Here is a 26,378-nt window from a genome sequence, read left to right on the forward strand (position 1 = left end):
TTGACACCCAGAGGCCAAGAGAGTCAAGGAGGAGGTGACATTTGGCCTCAGTCAGAATTTACAATGCAGATGGGCTCAGTGGAGGACCTCCTGGGGCGGGTCCTGTCATTCTCCAGGAGCTTCTGAATGGCTCCATCACTTCCCCGGGCAGGGGAGTTCTCCCTCTTCCATCTGCGATGTCCCCTGCTGCAATGAAAAAGGCTCTTTCAAGTGTGATCCTTCTGCAAAGCATGCCAAGTATGCCGAAACTTAGAGAAAAAAAATTGTTATGACATACCGTCAGACAACAGCATGTAAATATTTTACAAAGTGGAGAGTGGTGAAAAACACACAGCTTCTCATTTGAATCTCCCTCAAACCTTGGGAAAGACTCTTTCCTCGTTTCAAGGTAAAAATATTTTTGGACAAGTTTACAGACTTGTGTGAGCAATGGGGTGTTACACATGAGCACAGCCTTTCTCCTGCTTACTCAGCTGCCTGGTCTAGTCTAAAGGAAAGCACCCTCTGAAAGGTGATCTCTACCTAAACAAATTCCCTGGTGGCTCAGCTGGTAAAGAATCTGCCTGCAATGCAGGAGACCTGGGTCCGATCCCTGGGTTGGGAAGACCTCCTGGAGAAGGGAACGGCTACCCACACCAGTATTCTGGCCTGGAGAATTTAATGGACTCTATAGTCCATGGGGTTGCAAAGAGTAGGACACGATTGAGCAACTTTCACTTGGACCTAAACAAAGGTGTCAGACAATTACCTGTTCCACTAAAGCAGTTCTGATGCTCGTCTTTGAATTTTAGCATCTTGCAGACAGGTTTGTTTCACCAATATCGTAATGATGAAAAGCAAGAAGAGGGACTTACCCCGAGGTTTGGTGGGAGTCTGCAGTGGATGTGGCTTCAATCCCTGGTTGGGGAACTGAGATCCTGTGGGTCGCATAGGGCAGCCAAATGCATAAATAGATTAAAAAATTGTTTTTTAAGAAAGAGGAAACAGAGGATAAGAGAATTTTCAGGAATGTACCATGTGCCACAAACCACACCACTCCCAATCATATGATACCTTCTTCTCACATGCACATCACCTACCTGGCTCCTTAGGGATTTCAGTCAGTGTTTCCTAAATTTGCTCAGTAAACACTTCAGGGAGGAAGCAAGGAGCAGGCAGGGAGGAAGAGAGGGAAACCTTTCCCCCTTTATTTCCCGTCTTTCCTCTTTATAGTCTACGTGCTGAATTTCCAGTAAAGACATTCTTCACATTACATATGAGAGTAGGTGACAGACAGAGATCCCTGAATTATGATAGCCAGGAACTGACTTCTCAGTTCAGGCTAACTCAGACACAGACCCTGAGACAACAGCTGAGTTCAAGTGGTTACTTTGGGAGGTGAATGGGACGCCAGGAGTGAGCGGGGAGGTGTAACCTGGAAGAAAGGGGCCAATAAAGGATTTGTCTTCGAGTCAGCTACCACTGAAGCTGGGACCCAGCTTGGATTAACTGGAGCTTAATCCCATGGGAAAACTGGGAAACTTTGCATAACACACGCCAAAGCCAGCAGTACGGTAGCTGGCAGAAAAGTCAGTGGTTGAGGTGGTTCCCAAGTGGTACCTTCAGCCCAGAGGCAGGTGTGCAAGGCAGCCTTCAGCCTCTTGGGAGAAATCCCTTACACCAAGACCTGGCTGCGCTGACATCTGCAGACCCCCAGGGTGCAAGCAGCCATGAGGCAGAAGGCCTGCGGGCGACAACCACTACCATCTGCCACAATCTCCAGAGTGCAGCTCGGGCAAAGCCTGGTTGAGCTTGGAGTCATCTTTCTCTGGGTAATAAAGGACCAACAAGGTAATGCATTTGTTGGTTAGAAAAGGGTGTAGCCCTGGCAGAGAGACTGATGGAGAACAAAGGGCTGTGGATACAGAGCACAGCATGTGACATCACTCTGACAACCAGAAGAGGAATTCAGAGACCACCGGAGGCTCTCCAATGTGACAACTGACTCACGAACTTCTTTTCACATCTTAAGGAAATGTACCCAGGGCAACTCTGGCCCATCTTTGGCTCTGATGACTATACCCCAACCTCTTATTAATCACACCTCAGGGTTGCTATCAGAGGGAACACCTTAGGAATATTTAAAGATGAAGCAACAGAAAATGTCTGAGGCCCAGATGAGGCAAAGCATTGAATGCTTATTTCCTGAGCATGGCAAGGAGGGTTGCAAAGAGCACAGACACAGGTCCCAGATCTTGGAACTGAATTGTACATGGGGTCACTTGCAAGACCCTGGCTTGAAAGGCACCCTCCAGGAAGCGGTGGTGGGGTGCGGGCAGGCTTCCCAGGGAGACAGTGATTAATCAGGATGAGCAAGGAGAAGCCTGGTGACTCTGCTGAAATTTAATCAGAGCAGCGGGTGGACATGGAGATGCAAGTGCCAGGCCTCTGGCCACAATGACGCCTCGTGCCAAGGAGCTCTCAGGACTCCTCCCCAAGCCCTGATTAAGGCTCTGAAATGAAGGTTTCAGACAGAGGTTTCCAACTGAGTGGCAGCTGCCGCTGTGTAGAATGCTTATCAGTGTTACAACCCCTCCTTTCATTTCTGAGAAGGAGAAACAGGAGCAGAAGCTGGTGGGTTTTTAGTGACCTTTCCCAAGTGCCAGCCGGCCTCAGATGGAGTGGTCAACAACCCTGGTTGCTCAACGCTTTCCGGGTTTTAGCACCGAGAGCCCCACTTCCTGGGGACTCCCCAACTCTGAACAAACCAAGGCGGCTACCACTCCCCTTAAATAAGCCTTCTTGATGGTGGTGATTACCTGCACCCAGGGAGAAACCCAACTACCTGCTTCACAGACTGATGTGAATGTCAGCCTTTGACAGCCCCCATGACATCAGAAAGGCTCATCACAGTGTGTCTGGATCTTGTTAGAAAGAGACAGGATGGCCCAGGAGCCTGACCTCCACGGTGGACGTACAGCAGGAGGAGCCATAGTTAGAGGCAACCACAGGTGCAGTGAAACGCAGGCTCGGGTGACGGGTACAAGCAGAGGCTACAGTGCCATCCTCGTCTGGCTTTCTTGGGACTCAGATACCCCACCCACTCCTGCTGAACTCCGAGGAACCCGTGGGGCACCATGCAGACACTAGGGTCCGGTGGTCTGGCTGCACCTGCCCAGGTGCGGCTTCCTACCCATCACTAGCTGGCCTCTCCCAGTGCCGCTTGTACTTGGGACCTGATAGCACTGTGGGGGCTGTCCCAGGCCCCGTGCACACAGCCCAGATCATGCGGGAAGGTTCTCAGGGGTTTCCAGAGGCTGGGGGGGGGGGCTCCTCATCAGCTCACCCGTGGTTGGCCTTTCTCCCACTCCTTCAACTCCCACCTTGTACTCACGTGTGCTTCCTGAGGTCACCCCCAAGTCCTGGTCTCAGCAGCTGATTTTGAAGCCACATAAATTGGGACCAACCACTTCTCCCTATAGGTATGGCCTGCTGTTCTCTGGAAGTTAACCACGCTCCCAGGAGGGGACCACTCATCCATCATCCTCATTTAAAGCACTGTGTGACTTCACCCCACACCCCCAACACTCCATGTGCAGAAAGGAAGTGAATAAAGTATGAAAACATAAAACAGCTACACAGAAATATAATTCAGTCCCTGATATTATGCCAGAGAGGGACTTTCTGAACATACAAGAGAGCATATTTACCCCCAATAAAGAGTAATAAATATTACTCATGAAACCTTTCAAAATTTCTGCAAGTCTGGTCATTGTCAAAGCTGATCAATAGATACATGGGGATTCATTATACTAGGTACTCTAATTTTTGTGACGCTTAATGTTTTTCTGATTAAAAGGTTTTTATTCACACTAAAAAGAAAAAAAAGGCAATTCAGTAGGTGGTTAAGTTGTCAAGATTCAGAATATACATCTAGGGAAAAGTGAGAATAGGAACTGTGCTAATATTATACAAATGGCTACTTATGGCTCAGGATAAAATTTTCAGAGACTGCATTATAAAGAGGGGTTTTTCGGTTGAGGGGAGCCTGTTTTTGTACAGCATGCAGGATCCTAGTTCCCCAACCAGGGATGGAACCCTCACCCCCAGCACTGGATGCACAGAGTCCTGAGCCCTGGACCACCAGGGAAGTCCCCAGAGAGTTTTTTAAATGCTGTATGTTTTTAATGTTACATCTATATAAACTGAGTGGAACTGAACATGGCCAATTATATCAGTCAAGAGAGGCTCTCGGATGCTGCAATAACAAACAGCCCCCAAAGTTCAGAGGTTTGAAAGCACACAGGTTTTTACCAATCAGTGACTCATCCATCAGTCAGTAGAAGGCTTTGCTCACCACAGTCTCCTGGAGGTCAGAGCTGATATCTGAAACATTGCTGTTTACTGTGCAGAGGGAAGGAAGAGCTCTGTGGGTCTGGCATTGACCAGTAAATGGTTCAGAATGTCTTACAGGATCCCATCCAACCACAAGGGGATGCTATCATGGGTCCAGACAGCAGGCAGCTAGAAATACTTGGCAATCAATTCAAAAGCACAATAATGTGCCCAGAAAAACTGCTCAGTGACCCAAGATGTAACCAGTGATCATGTGAGGAAGCATACAAATGTCAAAGGTATTTATGAGTAGTTTGAATATAATTCTTCCATGAACTGTGAGTACAAAAAAGCAGTACTTGTAAGTCAATACATTTTTTATGTTATTTAAATTAGGTGTGAAAAAACAGACTAAAGTAATTAAAGAGAACATTTTCTACAAGTCAAAATGCAGGCAAAATACAAAAGAAAAGAGTATATCTACATATGTGTATGAATACATATGCAATATTTGATGACAAAAGTTTGGTTAAATTCTTTAACATAGGAAGAAATTAAATCTAACAAATCAACTAAAAAAAGATATGAAAGAAAAGATATGCATAGGACATTATCTTTGGAGACATGGTGCTTTGCTAAGGTATTTATAAAGAATACAAATGAGCAGTAAATGTAGAGAAAGAAAAACTCAACTGATGGTGAAAACATACAAAACTCAAAACAGTGAGTTTCATTTTTGTTCACTAAGCTGGCAAAACTATTTTTTTAATGATTCTAAATCTTGACCCAGATGGGCTGAATACTGAGTTCTTATGTGGTACTGGTGAAAATATAGATTATTACTAAGCCTTATAAAACCAATAATATGGCACCATGGGTCAAGAATCTTCAAACATTTGTTACTTTTCACTCTACATTCCCTATTTTAAAGACTCTGCTTGAGGAAATAAATAGAAATACAAAGACATATATAGAATCATGTTCATGTCAGCACTTTAAAATTTAGAAACAGCTTTCTATGTATATCTAAGAAAAAGAGTAAATCAGCTATGGAATGGCTATCTAAGAAGACTAATAAAAACTAAGAAGACTAATAAAAACTTATGGTGTATAATTATGTAAGGAAATGTTAATGTCATTGTAAGTGAGAAATATATTTTAAGCAGAAGCCACAGAGATAGATGGATTTTATGATCCCATTTTCATTCTTAAACCTGTTCTTATGCTTTGCATATATATATAACTGGCAGAAATCCACCAAATATTACCAGTGATTTTATATTCATGGAAGACTACATAGGGTTTTTATTCTCTTCTTCACAGTCTAGATTCCAGTCATTCTACAAAGAATATGATTTTCATAATACAAATACAATGACTTTTTTAAGTATATCTGTGTTCTATTAAGATGTCAAGGTGACTAGAAAATAAAAATTAGTGTAATTAAGTGTCTGGGAAAAGGCAAACTGTATCAGGCTGGCTTCGTCAGTATCTGCAAGCAGATACCACCACTGGGCCAGGGCCTGGCGGGGGCGGTGGTGGGGGACCACAAGGGAGGGTAGTCATTCCTCCAGGTCACTAGGCATTGGGTAGGATGAAGGGACCAACTCACTTCAACCTCAAGCTTCTCAGAGAAGGATTTCCATCTCCTGGCACAGGTGATGTGCTGAGAGTACATGGAGCCAATGTACCAGCCTTGAGCTGGAAATTTACATTAGCCAATGGTAAGCAATTTGTGCCATTATTTTTTTTAATAATAATAAATTTTTATTTCTTTATTTATTTATTTTAATTGGAGGCTAATTATTTTACAATATTGTATTGGATATTTTTATATTAAAAGTTGAAGCTTGTTGCTGAGCCATGAAAGACGCTGGGATTCTTGGCCTCTGGAGAAGGGGAATTCAAGCCAGGGCCAGTGACAATGCTTGATCCCTCAGAGCTTTTGTGTAATAGAATTTTATTAAAGTATAAAAGAGATAAAGTTTCTGACATGACATCAGAAGGGGGCAGAAAGAGTATTCCCCTGCTAGTCTTTAGCCAGATGTTTTATAGCTACTGGGCTTCCCTTGTGGCTCAGCTGGTAAAGAATCTGCCTGCAATGAAGGAGACCTGGGTTTGATCCCTCGGTTGGGAAGATCCCCTGGAGAAGGGAAAGCCTGCCCACTCCAGTACTCTGGCCTGGAAAATTCTATGGACTATATAGTCCATGGCATCGCAAAGAGTCAGACATGACTGAGCAACTTTCAGTCATTAGCTACTAGCAGTCTGCTAATTAGAGAAAGGGAATGTCTCAAAACTCAGAAACTGGAACCAGGCCCTTCACCCACAACATGCATTTAGAGAATAACATTGGCACAAGGTGAGTCATCCCAGGCCATAAAACTATTGACATGAATCTTGAAGAAAGGCAGGTTTCCAAGTAGATACATAGTTTCGTTAACATAGATTAGGAGAAAAATGTATGAGTAAAACAAACTGGTTTGTGGAGCCCCTATCGGTTCTGAGTCTTAAGCGGAACCAACTTGAAGAAAATGTCTAGGGTAAATACATAGCTCATTCAGTTCAGTTCACTTCAGTCGCTCAGTTGTGTCCAACTCTTTGCGACCCCATGAACCACAGCATGCCAGGCCTCCCTGTCCATCACCAGCTCCCGGAGTCTACCCAAACCCATGTCCATTGAGTCAGAGATGCCATCCTACCCTCAATCTTTCCCAGCATCAGGGTCTTTTCCAATGAGTCAGCTCTCTGCATCAGGTGGCCAAAGTATTGGAACTTCAGCTTCAACATCAGCCCTTCCAATGAACACCCAGGACTGATCTCCTTTAGGATGGACTGGTTGGATCTCCTTGCAGTCCAAGGGACTCTCAAGAGTCTTCTCCAACACCACAGTTCAAAAGCATCAATTCTTCAATTCTCAGCTTTCCTCACAGTCCAACTCTCACATCCATACATGACCACTGGAAAACCATAGCCTTGACTAGACGGACCTTTGTTGGCAAAGTAATGTCTCTGCTTTTCAATATGCTATCTACGTTGGTCATAACTTTCCTTTCAAGGAGTAAGCATCTTTTAATTTCATGGCTGCAATAACCATCTGCACTGATTTTGGAGCCCAGAAAACTAAAGTCAGCCACTGTTTCCACTGTTTCCCCTCTATTTCCCATGAAGTGATGGGACTGGATGCCATGATCTTCGTTTTCTGAATGTTGAGCTTTAAGCCAACTTTTCACTCTCCACTTTCAGTTTCATCAAGAGGTTTTTAGTTCCTCTTCACTTTTTGCCATAAGGGTGGTGTCATCTGCATATCTGAGGTTATTGATATTTCTCCCGGCAATCTTGATTCCAGCCTGTGCTTCATCCAGCCCAGCATTTCTCATGATGTATTCTGCATAGAAGTTAAAGAAGCAGGGTGACAATATACAGCCTTGACATACTCCTTTTCCTATTTGGAACCAGTCTGTTGTTCCATGTCCAGTTCTAACTGTTGCTTCCTGCCCTATATACAGGTTTCTCAAGAGGCAGGTCAGGTGGTCTGGTATTCCCATCTCTTTCAGAATTTTCCACAGTTTATTATGATCCACATAGTCAAAGACTTTGACATAGTCAATAAAGCAGAAATAGATGTTTTTCTGGAACTCTCTTGGTTTTTCCATGATCCAGCGGATGTTGGCAATTTGATCTCTCGTTCCTCTGCCTTTTCTAAATCCAGCTTGAACATCTGGAAGTTCATGGTTCACATATTGCTGAAGCCTGGTTTGGAGAATGTTGAGCATTAGTTTACTAGCATGTGAGATGAGTGCAATTGTGCAGTAGTTTGAGCATTCTTTGGCATTGCCTTTCTTTTGGATTGGAATGAAAACTGACCTTTTCCAGTCCTGTGGCCACTGCTGAGTTTTCCAACTTTGCTGGCATATTGAGTGCAGCACTTTCACAGCATCATCTTTCAGGATTTGAAAGAGCTTAACTGGAATTCCATCACCTCCACTAGCTTTGTTCATAGTGATGCTTCCTAAGGCCCACTTGACTTCACATTCCAGGATGTCTGGCTCTAGGTGAGTGATCACACCATCATTATTATCTGGGTCATGAAGATCTTTAAAACCCATTAGTTAGCTCAAGGTTTAAGAAAAGTTAAGTTCAGGTGGAACCAGGTATCTTCGTGGCAACACAGAATTTTAAGAGAAGCCCCCTTTTAATTTTGTATAGAGAAGGGAAAAAATCTGACACTAGATTAAGTGAGATAAAAATGCCTGCCGCTTAAGAGAGGCAAAAAATGTCTGACACTTGCAGCCTATTCCCTCTGGTTGGAGACCCTTAGCCTTCCTGCCTGTGACTCTCTCATACACTATAGAATCCATATGAACTTTTAAGAAACTTGCCCTGTGAAAGGCTGCTTTAGGCTATGCTCTTAAAATCACTGCCTTTGCCAATAGGTTAGAGCAAAGACTCAGCCTCTGCACTGTTGACACTTAGTCCCCCTCATTCTTAGTTGTAGCTGGTGGGGGCAGGGGGAGAGGCAGAGGGCTGTCCTCTGCGTTAAAAGTTTAGCATCCTTGGTCTCCACCCACTAGATGCTGGTAGTGAGTACCAAAATGCCTCCAACTGTGCTAAATGCCCCCTGGGACACAAAATCACCCCTGGCTGAGAACATCAGTGGTCAAATACCCTCAATAGTGCCTCGGTGACAAATTCTCATTTCCTGAAATCTTTTAAGAGAGATGAATCCCGCTAACCTCCAAAGACTAATACAAAGAGAGAATTCAAAGTGGAGTTGCACCACATATTAAGTTTCATCTAAATGCACTTGCCTTAAAAAAAACGAGGGGGAAAAAAAAGAGCAGAGGGGTAGGAGAGGCAGAGAAGATAATTCCAGCCTAAACCAGATAAACATGGAGGCAGGTAGACAGCCAGTCTCCTCCAAGCACGTGCTGCAAGGTAAGGGCGGGAGACCCCAGCAGGCAGCCCACCCTGAGCAGTGCAGGCTCCTAGACCATCTCCTCCCTAATCTCTGGGTGACCCTCACACCCCAGTTGGGGTTTAGCAAGTAGTAAGTACGACTTACTCCCTGCCCAGCATGGCAGAATCTGCCTGATTAAGTCCTAAATGACACAGTGCATCTGTCGGGACCAAGTTAAATATGTAAGTTAACTTGGGGAAAACCAACAACCCTGTGATGCTGTCTTTCTCTCCACTGGTCATAGTCTCATCTGTGTCCCTCCCCAGAATTTCAAAGTTCTAGTTAGTTCTTTTGTTTGTTTGTTGTGTTTCTTCTTACGTATTTTGTCTTCCCCGTGGCTAGTGTGAACGGTACCGCCACACAGGACGGCTGTAAGGATGCAGTGAATGACAATGTAAGGTATTCAGAGTGGTCCCTGCTTCACACTAAGTGCCCTAGAAGTGTATGCTGGGATTATTATCCTCATTTCTCCCCTGTACCCGCCAACTGATTGTTTGAATGTGAGTCCCAGTTGCTCTGTTTCAGTTTCATCCCAGCTGTGGTTCAGGTGAAGCTGGGGGGCAGAACTGGATCTTGGGGTGTCGTTTAAACAGGACAGTGTGGTGTGCCAGTAACAGACCCATCCCACAGTCAGCTCTCAGCCCTCTTATAGATGCCCCTTCCCCACTCAACTGCTCCCAGAACTAGGGGCTTCTCTTTAGTGGCCCATCTTGCCCAGAAGTCAGGGACTATTTGCTACTGATACCCAATCATTAGAAGCAAGAATATAATTATTATCGCCCTTGTAAACACACATACACAAACAGCTTAGGAAAATGAAGTTTAAAATTCCTAGCAATCCAAATATTCCTGTGGGTTAAGTCTTACAGTCCAAAACAAAACTAATGTTTGCTGCTGACTCTTCAGAAACATGCTGATACTGCTCTCTGTGTATCAGGGAGCAAAGCCACATAACAAACTTCCCCAAAACTCGGTAAGTAACAACCACTTAACTCTGATCTACAGGTCAGCTGGGTTGCTTTGCCAACCTGGGCCATCCCTGGGGAATCTCAGGTGGCCTCACTCATGCATCTGTGGCCAGCTGGAGGATGAGCCACAGACCGCTTGGTCTAGGGTGGCCTCGCATGTGGGGTCACTGTTAGCTGTGGCAGTGAACCTGACCAGGCTGTCTGTCATCAGCCGCACGCTAACTCAGGTTGGTCCCCATGGTCTCTGAGGGAAAGTGGACATGGGTTGGGCTTCTTGAGACTCATGCTTAGAATCGACCCAGCACCACTGTCCACCACATCCTATTTGCTGAAGCAAGACAGAAAGCCAACCCAGACTCAAGGGTGGGAAACAGGGCCCTCCTCTTGGTGGGCAAGGCTACAAACTCTAATATAAAGGGGTCATGAACACAGAGAAACCTGACAGGTTAGAGTCACAACCAGTCTGCCCACATCAAGGTGAGAATGCTTTTAGCATTGGTTTCCTTTTAGCAAAGGCTGCCTGTCTCACTAGCAGCCCACCTGTGGGCTGGTTTAGGGGAAGGTTCCCCAGGGGGTAGCCTCACTCACTGATGCTGATTCATGTCTGTTTCACTTTCCAAGGGTGGCATCCTTGACACTGAGCCCAAATCTGGGTCTGCTTGAGAGGGTTGCACCCTCTTGCACCCTCTCAGTTGTAAGGATGCTATAGTTCCTTCTGTGTCTTGGTTTCTGCAGGCAGTTGCCTGTTTGGATGGAGTTTTCCAGGACAGATTTACCAAGACACTGAGGACACTTCTCAGCTAGTGGCTTAATCGATCTTTGTTGATGTATTGACTCAGCCAGTCACAGGCTAATTAACTCCAAGTCCTGTTAGAAGCAATCAGAATGTCACTTCTCATTGTCAGGAGGTAGGAGACCTTGGAGGTAATTCAGACATCTCCTTTCCTCTGGCCTGTGTGGGTGCTCAGTTGCTGAGACTGTCTGACTCTTTGCGACTCTATGGACTGTAGCCCTACAGGCTCCTCTGTCCATGGGATTCTCCAGGCAAGAAGACTGGAGTGGTTGCCATTTCCTCCTCCAGGGGATCTTCCATCCCAGAGATCGGTATCATATACATATATATATATATATATATATATATAATCTGTAAGTAAATGTGTATTTTAATACTCACAATATCTATATATATATGTAAACTTATGTAAAATTTACATAATACTTATAAAATGGAAGCTCTATATAAATATCTTTTACATCTTACATAGATAACTATAAATTTACAGGTACATTTGCATTTTTACTGAAAAATGCCTGAAAGAATATGTAAGAATTACAAGCAGAAGGATTTGTTTTCTTCATTTTCCTTTCCATATACTTTGACTTTTTACCATGAGGGTTATCAATGTTTAAAAACCAGTCCATTTGTCAGTTTTAAAGAGATTCTTCCAGTCTTTCCCACCTTGTTATTCCCAGATTAAATGTAAATTGAGATGACTTTATATTGAATCCTTCCTGAAAAGAAAAATTCTCAGGCTGCCTGTCCAGAAGGACAGTAGATTTCAAGGACAGATAGAAACCAAGCCAGTCCTTGGGTTCAACTGCTTAAGAGGCCAGGTAGACCCCACTGCAGCCCATGCATCCCTCTCTGTCCCCCACCCCCAGGGCCGCGGGGGCAAAGGCAGCATCTACGTGTGGGCCTCGGGCGACGGCGGCAGCTACGATGACTGCAACTGCGACGGCTACGCGTCGAGCATGTGGACCATCTCCATCAACTCCGCCATCAATGACGGCAGGACCGCGCTCTACGATGAGAGCTGCTCCTCCACGCTGGCCTCCACCTTCAGCAATGGGCGCAAGCGGAACCCCGAGGCCGGCGTGGTGAGTGAGGGCCAGGGGTGCGCGAGGACTTTAGTGACGTCATACACAGACACGGTGACGTCATGGAAGGAGGGCCCTCCTTCAAAGAGTCAGCCCCTGTTCCGAGGGGAGATGCACCCCTCTTCTAGGCTGGTGATGTTTTGTTATCAAGGTCGAGGCCTCACGAAAAACAAGAGCACCATGACCTCCTTCCCGCTCATGGTCCATAGATTTTCCTGTTCGTTGTTCAGGCTTACAAATAATGATGAACTCTAGTTTACCAAGATGTTGCCCCAGCACGTTGCTTGTAAGGTAACTAATATTAAGAACTGGAGCATCACACCTGCACCCCATCTGAGCCAAGAACACGTCCATTTTTTAGCGTAATTTAGAAATGGCATCCAGGGATGGACTTTTCCCGGTCCCTAGACCTCCCCAGAAGTGGGCACATGTGTGTTTTTGCAAAGGAAGACTAGTATGTTTAAACCGGGTCCACAGTTGAGAAAACCAAAAGGTTAAGAATCACAGACATTTATTGCACTCTTCTGAGCAACTCTTCCTTCCTGGGCACCTAGGTTTAACAGTGAATTTCCAAGTCCGCTAGGCATACAGCCTTTTCTCAGTCCTCCAAGCTAGGAATTTAGCGGGTGACTCGGTAGTCGGGCTGGGCTACATTCTGCCTGGCCACCACCTCCTCCAGGGTTGGGAAAAAGGCAGGAACAAGAATGCAGTCATCAGTACCAGCCAGCCCTTCAGTCCCAAGGTCCTGCCTGGGCTCCTCCTGACCAGCTCTCACCTGAGCTGGCAGAAGTCCTTTCCCTGCAAGAGACCCAGACCTCAGCCTGGCTCCCCCATGAACCCCCCTGACTTCTCCCATGAGCCCCGTCAGCTCCCCTTAGTCTTGGGGAGGATGGAAAATGTGTCAGCTCCTCCCAAGTGGAAAGAGGCTTCACTTTCTCATCTTCTGAGCTGTGTGGGCAGAAAGGGATGAGCAAGGGTGGCCCCAATCTTGCTCTGCTCGAAAGCCTTCTCCCAAACACCCCCCCGCAGAAGCTCCCCTCCCTGCCCCAAGGGCCTTCCAGCGGTATCACTCTGTCCTCAACCCCTGTCTGTGACTCCACTCCAGCTGCGGAGGAGCACTGAATTCTCTCTGAATATAGTCCCTTTCTCCAGGAGACGACTTTAAACTGCCCTGATGATTTGTCCCCCAAAATAATAGACCCACTCAAGGAGCCTACAGACAAGCAGGAGAAATGAGTATTCTCATGATTTATAAACAATCTTAATGAAAACCCTGTCTCTCACAAACATCGAAGATGAGGATTTTCTCTGTAAAATCCTTTAAAACTCAGCTGATCAGCCTCCCCACTCGGGGTAATCACTGATGTAGCCTAGCAGTGGTCTTGCTCACTGTGTTCCAGAATCTCTTGGTGGATTTTAGATGTATAGAATGTACCATTTTCTCTTTAATGGCTGTCCCTCTAGGCAAACTTTAGCTGAACTTGTTTCATTTTTCCTCTTTAGGAATGCCACCCTTTTTTCCTGAAGGGAAAATAATTTGTTGATGAAGTGGCCCTGAGCTTTCTGAGCCAATCTCATTTTAACAAACCCCACCATTGGAGAAGGCACTGGCACCCCACTCCAGTACTCTTGCCTGGAAAATCCCATGGACGGAGGAGCCTGGTAGGCTGCAGTCCATGAGGTCGCTAAGAGTCGGACATGATTGAGCGACTTCACTTTCACTTTTCACTTTTCACTTTCATGCCTTGGAGAAGGAAATGGCAACCCACTCCAGTATTCTTGCCTGGAGAATCCCAGGGACAAGCGAGCCTGGTGGGCTGCCATCTATGGGGTCACACAGAGTCAGACACAACTGAAGTGACTTAGCAGCAGCAGCAGCACCATTGGATTGAGTATGGTGGTGGTATTGGCTTGTCACTTTTCACCTATAATGTTTCCTTTTAGGGTCCAGAAAATAAATATCTCTTTATTAGAATAGCTGCAGAGTTGCCTCTCTAAACAGTTGACTTGCTTGTATCTTATGGACACTGTAACTATAACTTATTGTGTTTCCCTTTTTGCATAGGCTACTAGGAAGCTCAGATAAAAATGTCTGGCAAAATAAATACATGAGTGCTAAGCTTATTCTTGCCTCCATCTAAATCATCTTCAGAACAAGGGAGACTTTAAGTAAAAGAAACAGAAGATCTTCTGCTCTGTGTTGTTTTGGGTTTAACGCAGTGGGGCTTCTTCACTCATTCCTCACTCTCTTCCCCTCCAGGCAACCACAGATTTATATGGCAACTGCACCCTGAGGCATTCTGGGACATCTGCGGCTGCTCCCGAAGCAGCTGGAGTGTTCGCACTGGCTTTAGAGGCTAAGTATGTTTCCAGCTCGGGACCAAGGGCCAGCTCTGCAGGGTGAACTAACACAAGTCTCCCAACCCAACACCAAGTATCCATGGAGGCAAAAGTGGGAGTGAGAGTCAGTAAAAAGTCAGGCCAATGAACTCTGCTGGGTGTTGCTAATGATACACACACACACACACACACACACACACAAACACACACACACATCCCACAAAACTACATCCCTAGAGAGCACAAGAGTCCAACACCCAATCACACATGGGGGCCCAGAGATATTTTCTTTCATCTGTGGATTTCATGGCTGTTTCACTCTAATAATACTCCCAATCAGCTAAATGAAAGATCATTGCCAAGCTGGTTATCTAGCAAGGTTTTCAGAACATGTCATGGAAACAGGATGCTCTCGCTCCAGATTTGTTAACTTATATGGTGAACTCACTTTAATACTGAGACAATGTGGGCAAAGTCACACAGTGTAGTCCAAGAAATGGGCTTTGCTGCTACCTTCCAGCTACTGGTGAGAGGCGCCCACCCTCTCTGTTCTCACCATCCCATGGAGAAGCCACACATCACTTCTGCTGGACCCACCTTGGATTTGAGCACCAGCAGAGGTCCCTGCCCACCTGCTCCCCTGTCTTAGTGCGCACCAGAGACTCGCCTTTGGTTTGAGCAATGAACTTGTGGCTTCAGGCAACATCCATGTGGTGTAAGGGCAGATGCCCACTGTGCAAGGATTATCTGAGAATATAGAACCAGAAACTTGTAAGAAGTTGGATCCTGGCTCCTGGGAAAGGGAAGCTGAGTTCCCATCCCTGTTGGCTGTTGCTAGGCAACCAGAGCTTCTAGCATCAATCTTCAGGCAGCCCTGTTGACTCTCCACAGTTTCAGTGCATTTTCTGACTTGCAAAGGAGGTAGAGCTGATTCCTAGAATAGGAAAGGACTTCAAAAGATTATCTAGTCCAACCCCCACGCCTTCAAGCAGAAAAAGGCATCGTTATCCTCCTTTTACAAACTGGGCCCCAAATTGGGGATGACTTCTGTCTTTGGGCCAAGCCAAACTTTGATTCTGTTAACAAAACTCAGGTGGAAAATTTAAGAAAGAAGAAACGGACACTCTCTTCCTATTAAGCACCAAGACAAAAAGAACGTATATATTATGTGCATTTCCTAAAAATGAAATTCTTCTTCTCAGGACCTGCCGGGTCCTAAAGGCTGAGTTGGTCTCGCTCACTCTGGTTGGGAGCAGACAAGAAGAGGGAGGCTGCTCCTGCCACAGAGTCTCACAGAGGACAGGGAATAAGAAGGAGTTTCTTGTCTCCCCTTAAATCGAAGAGGGTAGAACTCGCTTTAAGGTCTCCCTGGATTCTGACAAGCAAAAAGGCACTTGCCCAGGCATATATGCCAACAGCTTAGCCTACCAGGCTCCTCTGTCCATGGGATTCTCCAGGCAAGAATACTGGAGTGGGTTGCCATGCCCTCCTCCTCCAGGGGATCTTCCCGACCTAGGGATCGAACCCACATCTCTTATGTCTCCTGCATTGGCAGGCGAGTTCTTTACCACTGAGCTACCTAGGAATCCTATATGCCAACCAAGTGACATCTAGACCCATCAACGTGCTTGAGCAGGCTGCTGGACCTTTCAACAGATCTGTGGGCTCTGCAGCAGTTATTCCTCATTCTTTGCCACACTGGGCAGCTTTCCTTGCAGAAAAGAATGCAGTCGCTGCTTAGGCATACTTCATTTTGGAGCAGTGGTCATCAGTTGAGCACTCTCTTGCCATAAACAGGGGGAAAAAATGATACCTGGTAGTAGGTGGTTCAAACCCATCTTGGAAGCCAGTCCTCAGATATCTTAGAACACCAGCCACCTGGGTTGGAAACCCTGAGAATAGAGTTTGGTGCAATTCATTAAGAATGGGCTCCCAGCAGAGACCATTGGGAAAGAGAGGAAGCGGGTTAGAGATGGGAAAGGATCTAAGCAAGGATGCTATTCCAAAGGTTCTGGCCTCAGCCTGACTCCAGGGGGAGTTCGGGAATGCCAATCTTGCCTCAGAGTTTATTCCAAATCAAGACAAGGGAGTGGGCTGCATAAGCCCTTCCTGGGGTGGTAAATCCCAAGACTTTTCAGTGAGCAAAAGGACTCCAATATTCATTGGAAGGATGAAGCTGAAGCTCCAATACTTTGGCCACCTGATGCGAAGAGCTGACTCATTGAAAAAGATCCTGATGCTGGAAAAGATTGAGGGCAGGAGGAGAAGGGGTCGACAGAGAATGAGATGGCTGGATGGAATCGCGGACTCAGTGGACAAGAGTTTGAGCAAACTCCCAGAGATAGTAAAGGATAGGGAAGCTTGACGTGCTGCAGTCCATGGGGTCGCAAAGAGTCAGAAACCGCTGAGCGATTGAACAACAACAAAGCCAGGAGTTAAGACCTCTGATCAGCATGAAATAGCCCTGGGAGAGAGCCCAGAGGAAGGAGGCCAGAAGGCTCTCTTTGTGGACACTTCCTGCTGCTCACCTCTCTTTGTGTTCAGACGAGGCACCTGGGAGTCCTTGGGGACATATGTGGCAGCAGTCAGGGCTGTTTCCCACTCGGAGGGCCAACGGGAAAGCTTTTCCAAAACAACCTGAAAGCAGAAAACAAATTATCCTGTCTAAAACATCTGCCCATCAGGACCATGAGAGAGGGAGAAGGACCATCTCTGTGGCTCCAGGGGACAAAGGGACCCAGTCCTCTGTCCTGACCAGTCATCACTTTGTTGTTTAATCTCATAAAATGCTTTTCTGCCAAATGCCAGAATATACCTTCTTGATTCCCCAGCGATCACTGCTCACATTTCCCAGGGAGTCCAATATTAGAGAAGTTCCGCAGGATATCTCTAGTGGGGGTTGGGTGGCGCTAGTGGTAAAGAACCCGCCTGCCAATGCAGGAGATGCAAGAGATGCAGGTTCGATCCCAGGTCAGGAAGATCCCCTGGAGGAGGGAATGGCAACCCATTCCAGTGTTCTTGCCTGGAGAATCCCTTGGATAGAGGAAACTGGAGGGCTGCAGTCCACAGGGTTGCAGAGAGTTGGACACAACTGAAATGACTTATTGCTCTTTACAGCATCGGACCTTGCTTCTATCCCCAGTCAAAGAAATAGAGGAAAACAATATAATGGGAAAGACTAGAGATCTCTTCAAGAAAATTAAAGATACCAAGGGAACATTTCATGCAAAGATGGGCTCGATAAAGGACAGAAATGGTATGGACCTAACAGAAGCAGAAGATATTAAGAAGATGTGGCAAGAATACACAGAAGAACTGTACAGAAAAGATCTTCATGACCCAGTTAACCACGATGGTGTGATCACTCATCTAGAACCAGACATCCTGGAATGTGAAGTCAAGTGGGCCTCAGAAAGCATCACTACAAAGCTAGTGGAGCTAAGTGCTGCACTCAATAATCCAGCAAGTTTGGAAAACTCAGCAGTGGCCACAGGACTGGAAAAGGGCAGTTTTCATTCCAATCCAAAAGAAAGGCAATGCCAAAGAATGCTCAAACTATGACACAATTTCACTCATCTCACATGCTAGTAAAGTAATGCTCAAAAATAACCAAGCCAGGCTTCAGCAATACATGAACCGTGAACTTCCTGATGTTCAAGCTGGTTTTAGAAAAGACCAGGAACCAGAGATCAAATTGCCAACATCCACTAGATCAGGGAAAAAGCAAGAGAATTCCAGTAAAACATCTATTTCTGCTTTATTGACTATGCCAAAGCCTTTGACTGTATGGATCACAATAAACTGTGGAAAATTCTGAAAGAGATGGGAATACCAGACCACCTGACCTGTCTCTTGAGAAACCTATATGCAGGTCAGGAAGCAACAGTTAGAACTGGACATGGAACGACAGACTGGTTCCAAATAGGAAAAGGAGTATGTCAAGGCTGTATATTGTCACCCTGCTTATTTAACTTCTATGCAGAGTACATCAAGAGAAACACTGGACTAGAAGAAACACAAGCTGGAATCAAGATTGCCAGGAGAAATATCAATAATCTCAGATATGCAGATGACACCACCCTTATGGCAGAGAGTGAAGAGGAACTCAAAAGTCTCTTAATGAAAGTGAAAGAGGAGAGTGAAAAAGTTGGCTTAAAGCTCAACATTCAGAAAAAGAAGATCATGGCATCTTGTCCCATCACTTCATGGCAAATAGATGGGGAAACAGTGGAAACAGTGTCAGACTGTATTTTTTTGGGGGGGCTCCAAAATCAGTGCAGATGGTGACTGCAGCCATGAAATTAAAAGACGCTTACTCCTTGGAAGAAAAGTTAGGACCAATCTAGACAGCATATTCAAAACAGAGACATTACTTTGCCGACTAAGGTCCATCTAGTCAAGGCTATGGTTTTTCCTGTGGTCTTGTATGGATGTGAGTGTTAGACTGTGAAGAAGGCTGAGCACCGAAGAATTGATGCTTTTGAACTGTGGTGTTGGAGAAGACTCTTGAGAGTCCCTTGGACTGCAAGGAGATCCAACCAGTCCATTCTGAAGGAGATCAGCCCTGGGATTTCTTTTGGAAGGAATGATGCTAAAGCTGAAACTCTACTTTGGACACCTCATGCAAAGAGTTGACTCATTGGAAAAGACTCTGATGCTGGGAGGGATTGGGGGCAGGAGGAGAAGGGGATGACAGAGGATGAGGTGGCTGGTTGGCATCACTGACTCGATGGACATGAGTCTGAGTGAACTCCGGGAGTTGGTGATGGACAGGGAGGCCTGGCGTGCTGCAATTCATGGGGTCACAAAGAGTCAGACATGAGTGAGCGACTGAACTGAACTGAACTGAAGTGACTTAGCACACACACACACAGCTACCTTCCCATTTGTGGGGTTCTCTCCATGACCCCAGACTTACTGTGGGGTTCTGAGGGGATCATAAGGAGGCAAAATTATGGACCAGGAGAACCATCAATAGTAAAGCAGCCCATGTTCTGGGCTAGAGCAGTGTTTCCGAAAGTGACTTCCAAGGAATGATTTTCTCATGTAAGCCCCATCAAAGTATAATAGACACAGAGACAAGTGCACACATGTTAAGGAAAGCTCAAAGACTCCTTATAAAGTTAACACATCCATGTAGTATTGGTGTTAGTTGCTCAGACATGTCTGACTCTTTGAAACCCAATGGACTGTAGGCCACCAGACTCCTCTGTCCACGGGATTCTCCAGGCTGGAGTGGGTAGCCATTTCCTTCTCCAGGGAATCTTCTCCACCCAGGGATCAAACTCATATCACCTGGATTGCAGGTGGACTCTAAACATCTGAGCCACCAGGGAGGCCTTACACATCCATGTAACCAGCACCCAAATTAGGAAATAGACAATCACCTAAGTATCAGTATGGGCATTTTGATTCAACATTATGTCTGAGAGATTCCTCCATACTGCTGTTAAATATTACTTCCTTCCAGTCCCACACATCTTAATTCCTTCTGTGGGTGATGTTTCTAAAGATCAGCTCAAGCGCCTCTGCCTTCATATCTGTGCCTCAGATAAAGTTCTGATGTTCTAACATGTGGTTCTCTCCTGCCTCAGTCCCTGGCTCTCCCTCCCTGACACTCGGGGCTCCTGACCTCCTGTGCTTTTTAAAGTTTATCACTTGAGTAATGCTTGCCTTCTCCCGCCTCTGGATCCTTCAAGCCTTTGGCAGATGTATGGACAGGTCCACAGAAGCAACAATTCTGGGTCCTGTCTGACATCATCGTTGTGTTCACGCTGTCCACACGTGCAGCCAAGGCTGTGAACCACCATCTCAGACCCGTGTTCTCAAACCCCGTGTACAGAAGCATCACCCGGGTGCTGTCCTAAGTGTGCATCCTCAGGCCCACCGCCTCCAGGAGGTCTGATGCCGGAGACCTGAGGTTGAGACCAGGAATCCATGTCTATCACAGGCCCCCACATGGTTCCAAAGCTGGTCCACACTCTGTGAGATGCTCTCCTTGGGATAATTCCGGGGCCCCATTGTTGGCTCCCTCGGCATGACAGGGAGGGAGCTCAGCTCCCCCCTTTTTAAATATTGAGCTGTCTGTCTGTCTGCCCCCCAGCCTATAAGCTCTGAGACCTTTCCACAGCCTGCTCAGAACTAGTGCAGAGCCTGGACATGAAACACACTCAACAGATGCTCATAGAATCACTTCACTGTGCAGTGCTTTTCCGTAGGTCTGCCTTACTTTTCCAACTCTTACATAAAGTATTTAAAAGCATGACCATTCCTTGCCTATAACACTGAACACAGTGACTTCCATACTGTAGGTATTCTGTACATTTATTTTGTATTAGTTAATAGGTGTCACCTACAACACTTGAGCTGCCGTAGTAGGATTAAAGCTTGAAGCAGGTTGTGAGATCCCTGTTTTACACAATGGGGCTTCTCTGGTGGCTCAGACAGTCAATAATCTGCCTGCAATGCAGGAGACACGGGTTCGATCCCTGGGTCAGGAAGATCCCCCTGAAGAAGGGACTACCAGCCCATTCCACTATTCTTGCCTGGACAATTCCATGGACAGAGGAGCCTGGCAGGCTACAGTCCACAGGGTCCCAAAGAGTTGGACACAACTAAACTACTAACACACTGTCTCTGTCAGGCCTTCTCAGGTGGTGCCGGTGATAAAGAACACGCCTGCCAATGCAGGAAACATAAGAGACGTGAGTTTGACCCATGGGTTGGGAAGATCCCCTGGAGAAGGGCATGGCAACCCACTCCAGTATTCTTGCCTGGAGAATCCCATGGAGAGGAGCCTGGGGTTACAAAGAATGAGACACGGCTGAAGTAACTTAGCGTATATGCGTATCTCCTGTCAGTTCAGAAGTTGCTCAGAATGCGAAAATAGGAGAGACTCAGTGTTACTTTTCAGGCATAAGCAAATGGTTGTTCAACCAGTGTCACAGATTCTGACGCTGGAGTATGGGCCTTGCTCTGATTTAGTTTAGACATGAGAACATCCTTGTTCTAACACATTCTTTCTCTCTCATGTGCCCCGTGAGAGTAAATGCATGGAGAAAGGTCTAACGGGGATCCTTCAGGAAGCATAGCACCTTCCTGTGGCAGAACCCCTTGCAAAGGTGAGAGCTACTCCACCTGCCAGCCAGCCCTCTGATCACCCTGAAGCTAGCAGCTTATCCACACTTTGGGGTTATCAGCACTTTCTGGGTTTATCAACACTTTTTGGGTTTATCAACATTTTTGGGTTAAATGAATTCAGGATCCTGTTCCACCAAAGCACCGAGCTTTTAGCCACAATCAAGGTCAGGAAATTTCACACTATTAACCTAGTCCACATGTCCAGGGGACCATATGTCCAAAATAAATATGTTCTTAAATTTCTCAGATAAGCATTGACTTTCCTTGAAACTTTCTCCTTAAAACCTGAAAGTCTACATTTCAAGAGTGTATGAATCACTAGTGTCTTCTGGCTCTGATTCAAAGCTCTGAACCAATGAAATCTGCCCGTGATGAGATTTTATCAAATGAGTGATGTTCTTTGAATCATTTGATTCTGAGGAGAACTGTAGTGCAAGGCTTTTCCAACATTGTTGACCATGACTGTCAGTGAGAAATACATTTTGCATTCCAACCCAACACATACACACACACACACACACACACACACTTTCCCCATATTACAGTCACACTGGCATTCTTTTCTGTTCTCTTCCACTTGTGACAGCTTCATTCATAAAGAACCTGGTTCTCAAGCTCAGCTGTCTCCTGGAATGACCTGAGAAGTAGTAACAATTTCCCAAGCCTGGGTCCCCTGCCCAGACATTCTGATTTACTTAGTCTAAGATGTGGCCAGAGCGGTTTGGTCTTAAGTGTCCCACAAGTGATTTTACTGTGCAACCCAGATAGACAGCCCATGCAGTCAGTCTGGCTGATATTTTCAAAAACACAGACGTTGAGTAATAGTAGACACTAATTTCCAAAGACACTTCTGCAAGCCAACTATTTGCTGAATGAAGAGTGTGCCAAGGAGGGCCATCCTGGGCCTTGGGGAGACAGATGTTGTGGCTGCTGTCTCTGCTCTTGAAGAGCTGACAGCCCCTGTTCCCATATGGAATGCTTGCAAGTAGCCAACACTCGGGTCCAAAAACAAAGCTCAGCTAGCACCCAGAAGCCCCTCGTGTCCCTTCCAAACACCACCGGGCAAGACCCACCGTTAACCTGACTTCCGACAGCACACACTCGTTGTGCTGGTTTCCTTCTTTAAGTGACTGTGATCGTCTCGTGCGTTCTCCGCTGTGTCTGCCTTCTCTGGGCCAACATTCCCTTCCCCCCCGTTATTCTGAGTAGCTGTAGTTCCTTCTCACTGCAGTGCAGCGTTCCGTGTCCAATAAGTACATCTCAGTCGGCTTATTCACTTTACTGTGGATGGGCATTTGGGGGCTTCATAGTTCGGGCTTATGGACATTTCCAGTACATGTAGTCTGGTGAATATATACACACATTTCTGTTGGCTACACACCTAGAAATGGAATTTCTATGCCACAGCTTAAGCACGTGGGCAACATTAAAAGATAGAGTCAAACTATTTTCCAAAGTATTTGCGATAATTTACACTCCCTTCTGCAAAATACTCAGTTGTCCCTCATCTTTGGCAACACTTGGTACCGTCAGCCTTTTTCATTTTAGCCATCCCAGTGTGTGTCAGCTTTTGCATTTGAAATATATTTAAGTAAGAAAGGCAAGACTTTTAATTGATGTACAGCTATAGCTATATTATAAATAATACATGGATCCTCCTCCCTTGACTTGGGGGTTCATACATGTTCCAAACTCTTACTGGAGGTCTACGTGCTATCTTAGTCATTGTGTCTCTTTTTCCTTGCCTTTACCCCGTCCGATGCCCTTGTCCTTGAATTCCCTGCCTCCGGTCCACAGTCTGGGTCTGACCTGGAGAGACATGCAGCATCTGACTGTGCTCACCTCCAAGCGGAACCAGCTTCACGACGAGGTCCATCAGTGGCGGAGGAATGGGGTCGGCCTGGAGTTTAACCACCTCTTTGGCTACGGAGTCCTAGACGCGGGTGCCATGGTGAAGATGGCCAGAGACTGGAAGACGGTGCCCGAGAGGTTCCACTGCGTGGGCGGCTCCATGCAGGACCCAGAGTGAGTGGAAAATACCCCGGAGACGCTGCCACCGCGCTGGCGACTGTGTCAGATGCCCTCTCTGTGTCCTCCCAAGATGCACTGGGTTTGATTCGGGGACAGCCAGCTTCCAGGCAGAGCTGTAGCTTTGGGCAGTTTCAGAGTATCTAGTCTCCAGAGTCCTAGGGCCTGGAATTTCCATCCCTATTGCCAAGAGGGAGAGATTTACAAAGGGGGACTTTGCTAAGCGGAAGCCCTCCAGCATCTGTGCCTTTGCAGGCTCTGGGCCACAGCAGGTGGGGGCCGTGGGCAGTGTGACGAGAGCAGGATGTAGTCAGCTGCGTCTTGGCTTACGTTCCCAATTAGCAGAAAGGTGGTACAACCGCAGTATCGAGGAGAATGAGCACTGGGGCTCCACTTAGTCGTGGTTTGCGTTGACATCAGACCTTGTTCTGACATCAGACCTTGTTCTTGGCGACGGCCCGGGACAGGAAGACTGGGTTTCTGTTGATCCTCACACTCTGTGCTTTGGGGAGAGGGGGGAGGGAGACAGAGAGCGTATGCCAGGATGAATGACCGTCTCCCTCCCAGGTCCAAGTGCACTGAGCGCTCTGTCCTAATTCAGATACTTTCTGGAATTTGGAGCCAGAAGCAACACTGGAAATAGGCCGTCTAATGCCCTCATGTTCGTTAAGGAATCTGAAGCCCTGAAGTGTGACTGTCCCAGAGGCTCACAGCCAGCTGGGGGCTTACCCAGTGTTAGCAGCATTATTGTTATACTTTTAATTTGGAAGTCTTTTATTATGTTTCAGTTGTTCAGGTTAAATTCATCTCACTATATATATAGATGTTCTTGCCTATATGTTTCTTACAGGGCTTTCTACAAATTCATCAAGAATTTTACCTTTCCCAAGTGATCTTCTGTTGAGACAGTTTTATTCTCAGCAAAATACACATGTACACATATACTATGACAGCAATTTTAAACTTTAAAATATATAGAAATTTCTTAGAAAAAAAAAAGGGGGACTTCTCTGGTCATCCGTGGTTAGAACTTGGCGCTTCTGCTGCAGGAAACCCAGTTTCGATCCCTGGTTGGGAAACTAAGATCCCACAAGCCACACAGTGTGCCCAAATAATAGAAAAAGAAAGTATATAGAAATGTGTTGGTTTGTGTGGTGAAATACATCTCTCAAGGCCCTACTCCTCAGAGGTTCTGATTTCTGAGATTTTGGATAAGGTCCAGAAGACTGAATTTTGTGGGTGGTCTCGGAAGCATTATTTTAATGAAAGGAAACTTGAGAGCTCTTTTTTATAAAATTTATTTAATTGGAGAATATATCCTGTACAATGTTGTGTAGGTTTCTGCCATACATCAAGGCAAGTCAGTCATGAAAAGTGAGTGTTAGTTGCTCAGTCATGTCAGACTCTGAGACCCCATGGACTATCGGCCGCCAGGCTCCTCTGTCCATGGGGATTCTCCAGGCAAGAATACTGGAGCGAGTTGCCATTCCCTTCACCAAGGAATCAAACCCACATTTCCTGCATTGCAGGCAGGGTCTTTACCATCTGAGCCACCAGGGAAGCCCCAAGTCAGGCATAACTATATATATATATATATATACCCTCCCTGAGAGCACTTTCACCATGAACTCAGTTGGGCTTCCCGAGGACAGGAGCCTAGCCTTTCCTGTTTGCTGGTGTGTCCTCAGGGCCTAGAACAGCACCTGGAATTTAGCAGCCATGGGATCAATATTTGTGGAATGAATGAATGAATGACTCTTCAGCCAGCTTCACCCGGGCACAAGGAAGGCATCTAAACAGTGGTGACAGGCAATAGGGCTGTCAGACCAGCCAGGGAAATTTGGGGTGGGGGAGGTCGGGCCTTGTTGGAAGGGCTCTGGTCTCCTGGGTGCCCTCTGCCCCCTCGCCCACCTGCCCCCCCACCTGAACTTGATCTCAGGGGCTGATGAGCAAGGTCTGGGGCAGATGCCATGCTGGAAGAACTCAGAGGCTGAGCAGAGAGGTTCCAAGGGCAGCGCCCAGGCCAGCTGGGCCTCTAGCAGAAGCAGCCCTTACTGCCAGGAATCAAGCTTCTTTGGGGCCGGCTGCAGGGCTCCATGACCCGCCCACCCCACCCCCACCATCCCCCACCCCACCCCCACCCCCGGCCCCCGGCAGCAGCCAAGTCTACACTGGGCTGTGCAGAAACGGTCTGGGAGCCACTGAGTGGCAACTGTCGGGTTTATGAGTCTCCTCAGCGCTCATCTTCCCAGAGAAGCAGTCAACTCGAAAAGCAATTTTCTAAAGAGACTTTATCAGGAGAATCCATGAAGAGTGCTTGACTAAAATAAAAGGGAAAAATAAAACTGGCTGTGAGGCATCTGCGCTGGACCATCCAAGTCAGTGGGCAGAGGCAGCCTGGACCACCCCGGCAACAGCATGTTCCCCGAGCACCCTGTCCGGCTCAGCCCCCACCCTCCCCTGCCCACTCAGCTCCTTGCGCAGTGGTGTTGGACTCTTTGCAACCCCATGGACTGTAGCCCACCAGGTTCCTCTGTCCATGGGAATTCTCCAGACAAGAATACTGGAGTGGGTTGCCATTCCCTTTTCCAAAGGATCTTTCCCACCCAGGGATTGAACCCAGGTCTCCCGCATTGCAGGCAGATTCTTTATTATCTGAGCCACCAGGGAAGCCCCTGAAGGTGGTAACAAACTCTGAATTTTAAGTGAGTTTGGAAATAAGCGTTAACCTGAAGAGCAGAAGCAGCTCT

The 26,378-nt window shown here is 46.6% G+C and overlaps 1 protein-coding gene across 1 annotated transcript in view; it reads left to right on the forward strand.

Annotated features, from left to right (window-relative positions):
- The window catches only part of LOC443027 (neuroendocrine convertase 2), a 240,527-nt gene that overhangs the window by 210,672 nt on the left and 3,477 nt on the right, over positions 1-26,378 (forward strand). Inside the window, exons 9-11 of the mRNA XM_042230652.1 lie at positions 11,905-12,120; positions 14,381-14,481; positions 23,398-23,625. Coding sequence (XP_042086586.1) covers positions 11,905-12,120; positions 14,381-14,481; positions 23,398-23,625 — 545 coding nt within the window. The remainder of the gene's footprint in view (positions 1-11,904; positions 12,121-14,380; positions 14,482-23,397; positions 23,626-26,378) is intronic.

Source organism: Ovis aries, chromosome 13 (genome assembly GCF_016772045.2).
Source record: "Ovis aries strain OAR_USU_Benz2616 breed Rambouillet chromosome 13, ARS-UI_Ramb_v3.0, whole genome shotgun sequence".
NCBI classification, from domain to species: Eukaryota; Metazoa; Chordata; class Mammalia; order Artiodactyla; family Bovidae; genus Ovis; species Ovis aries.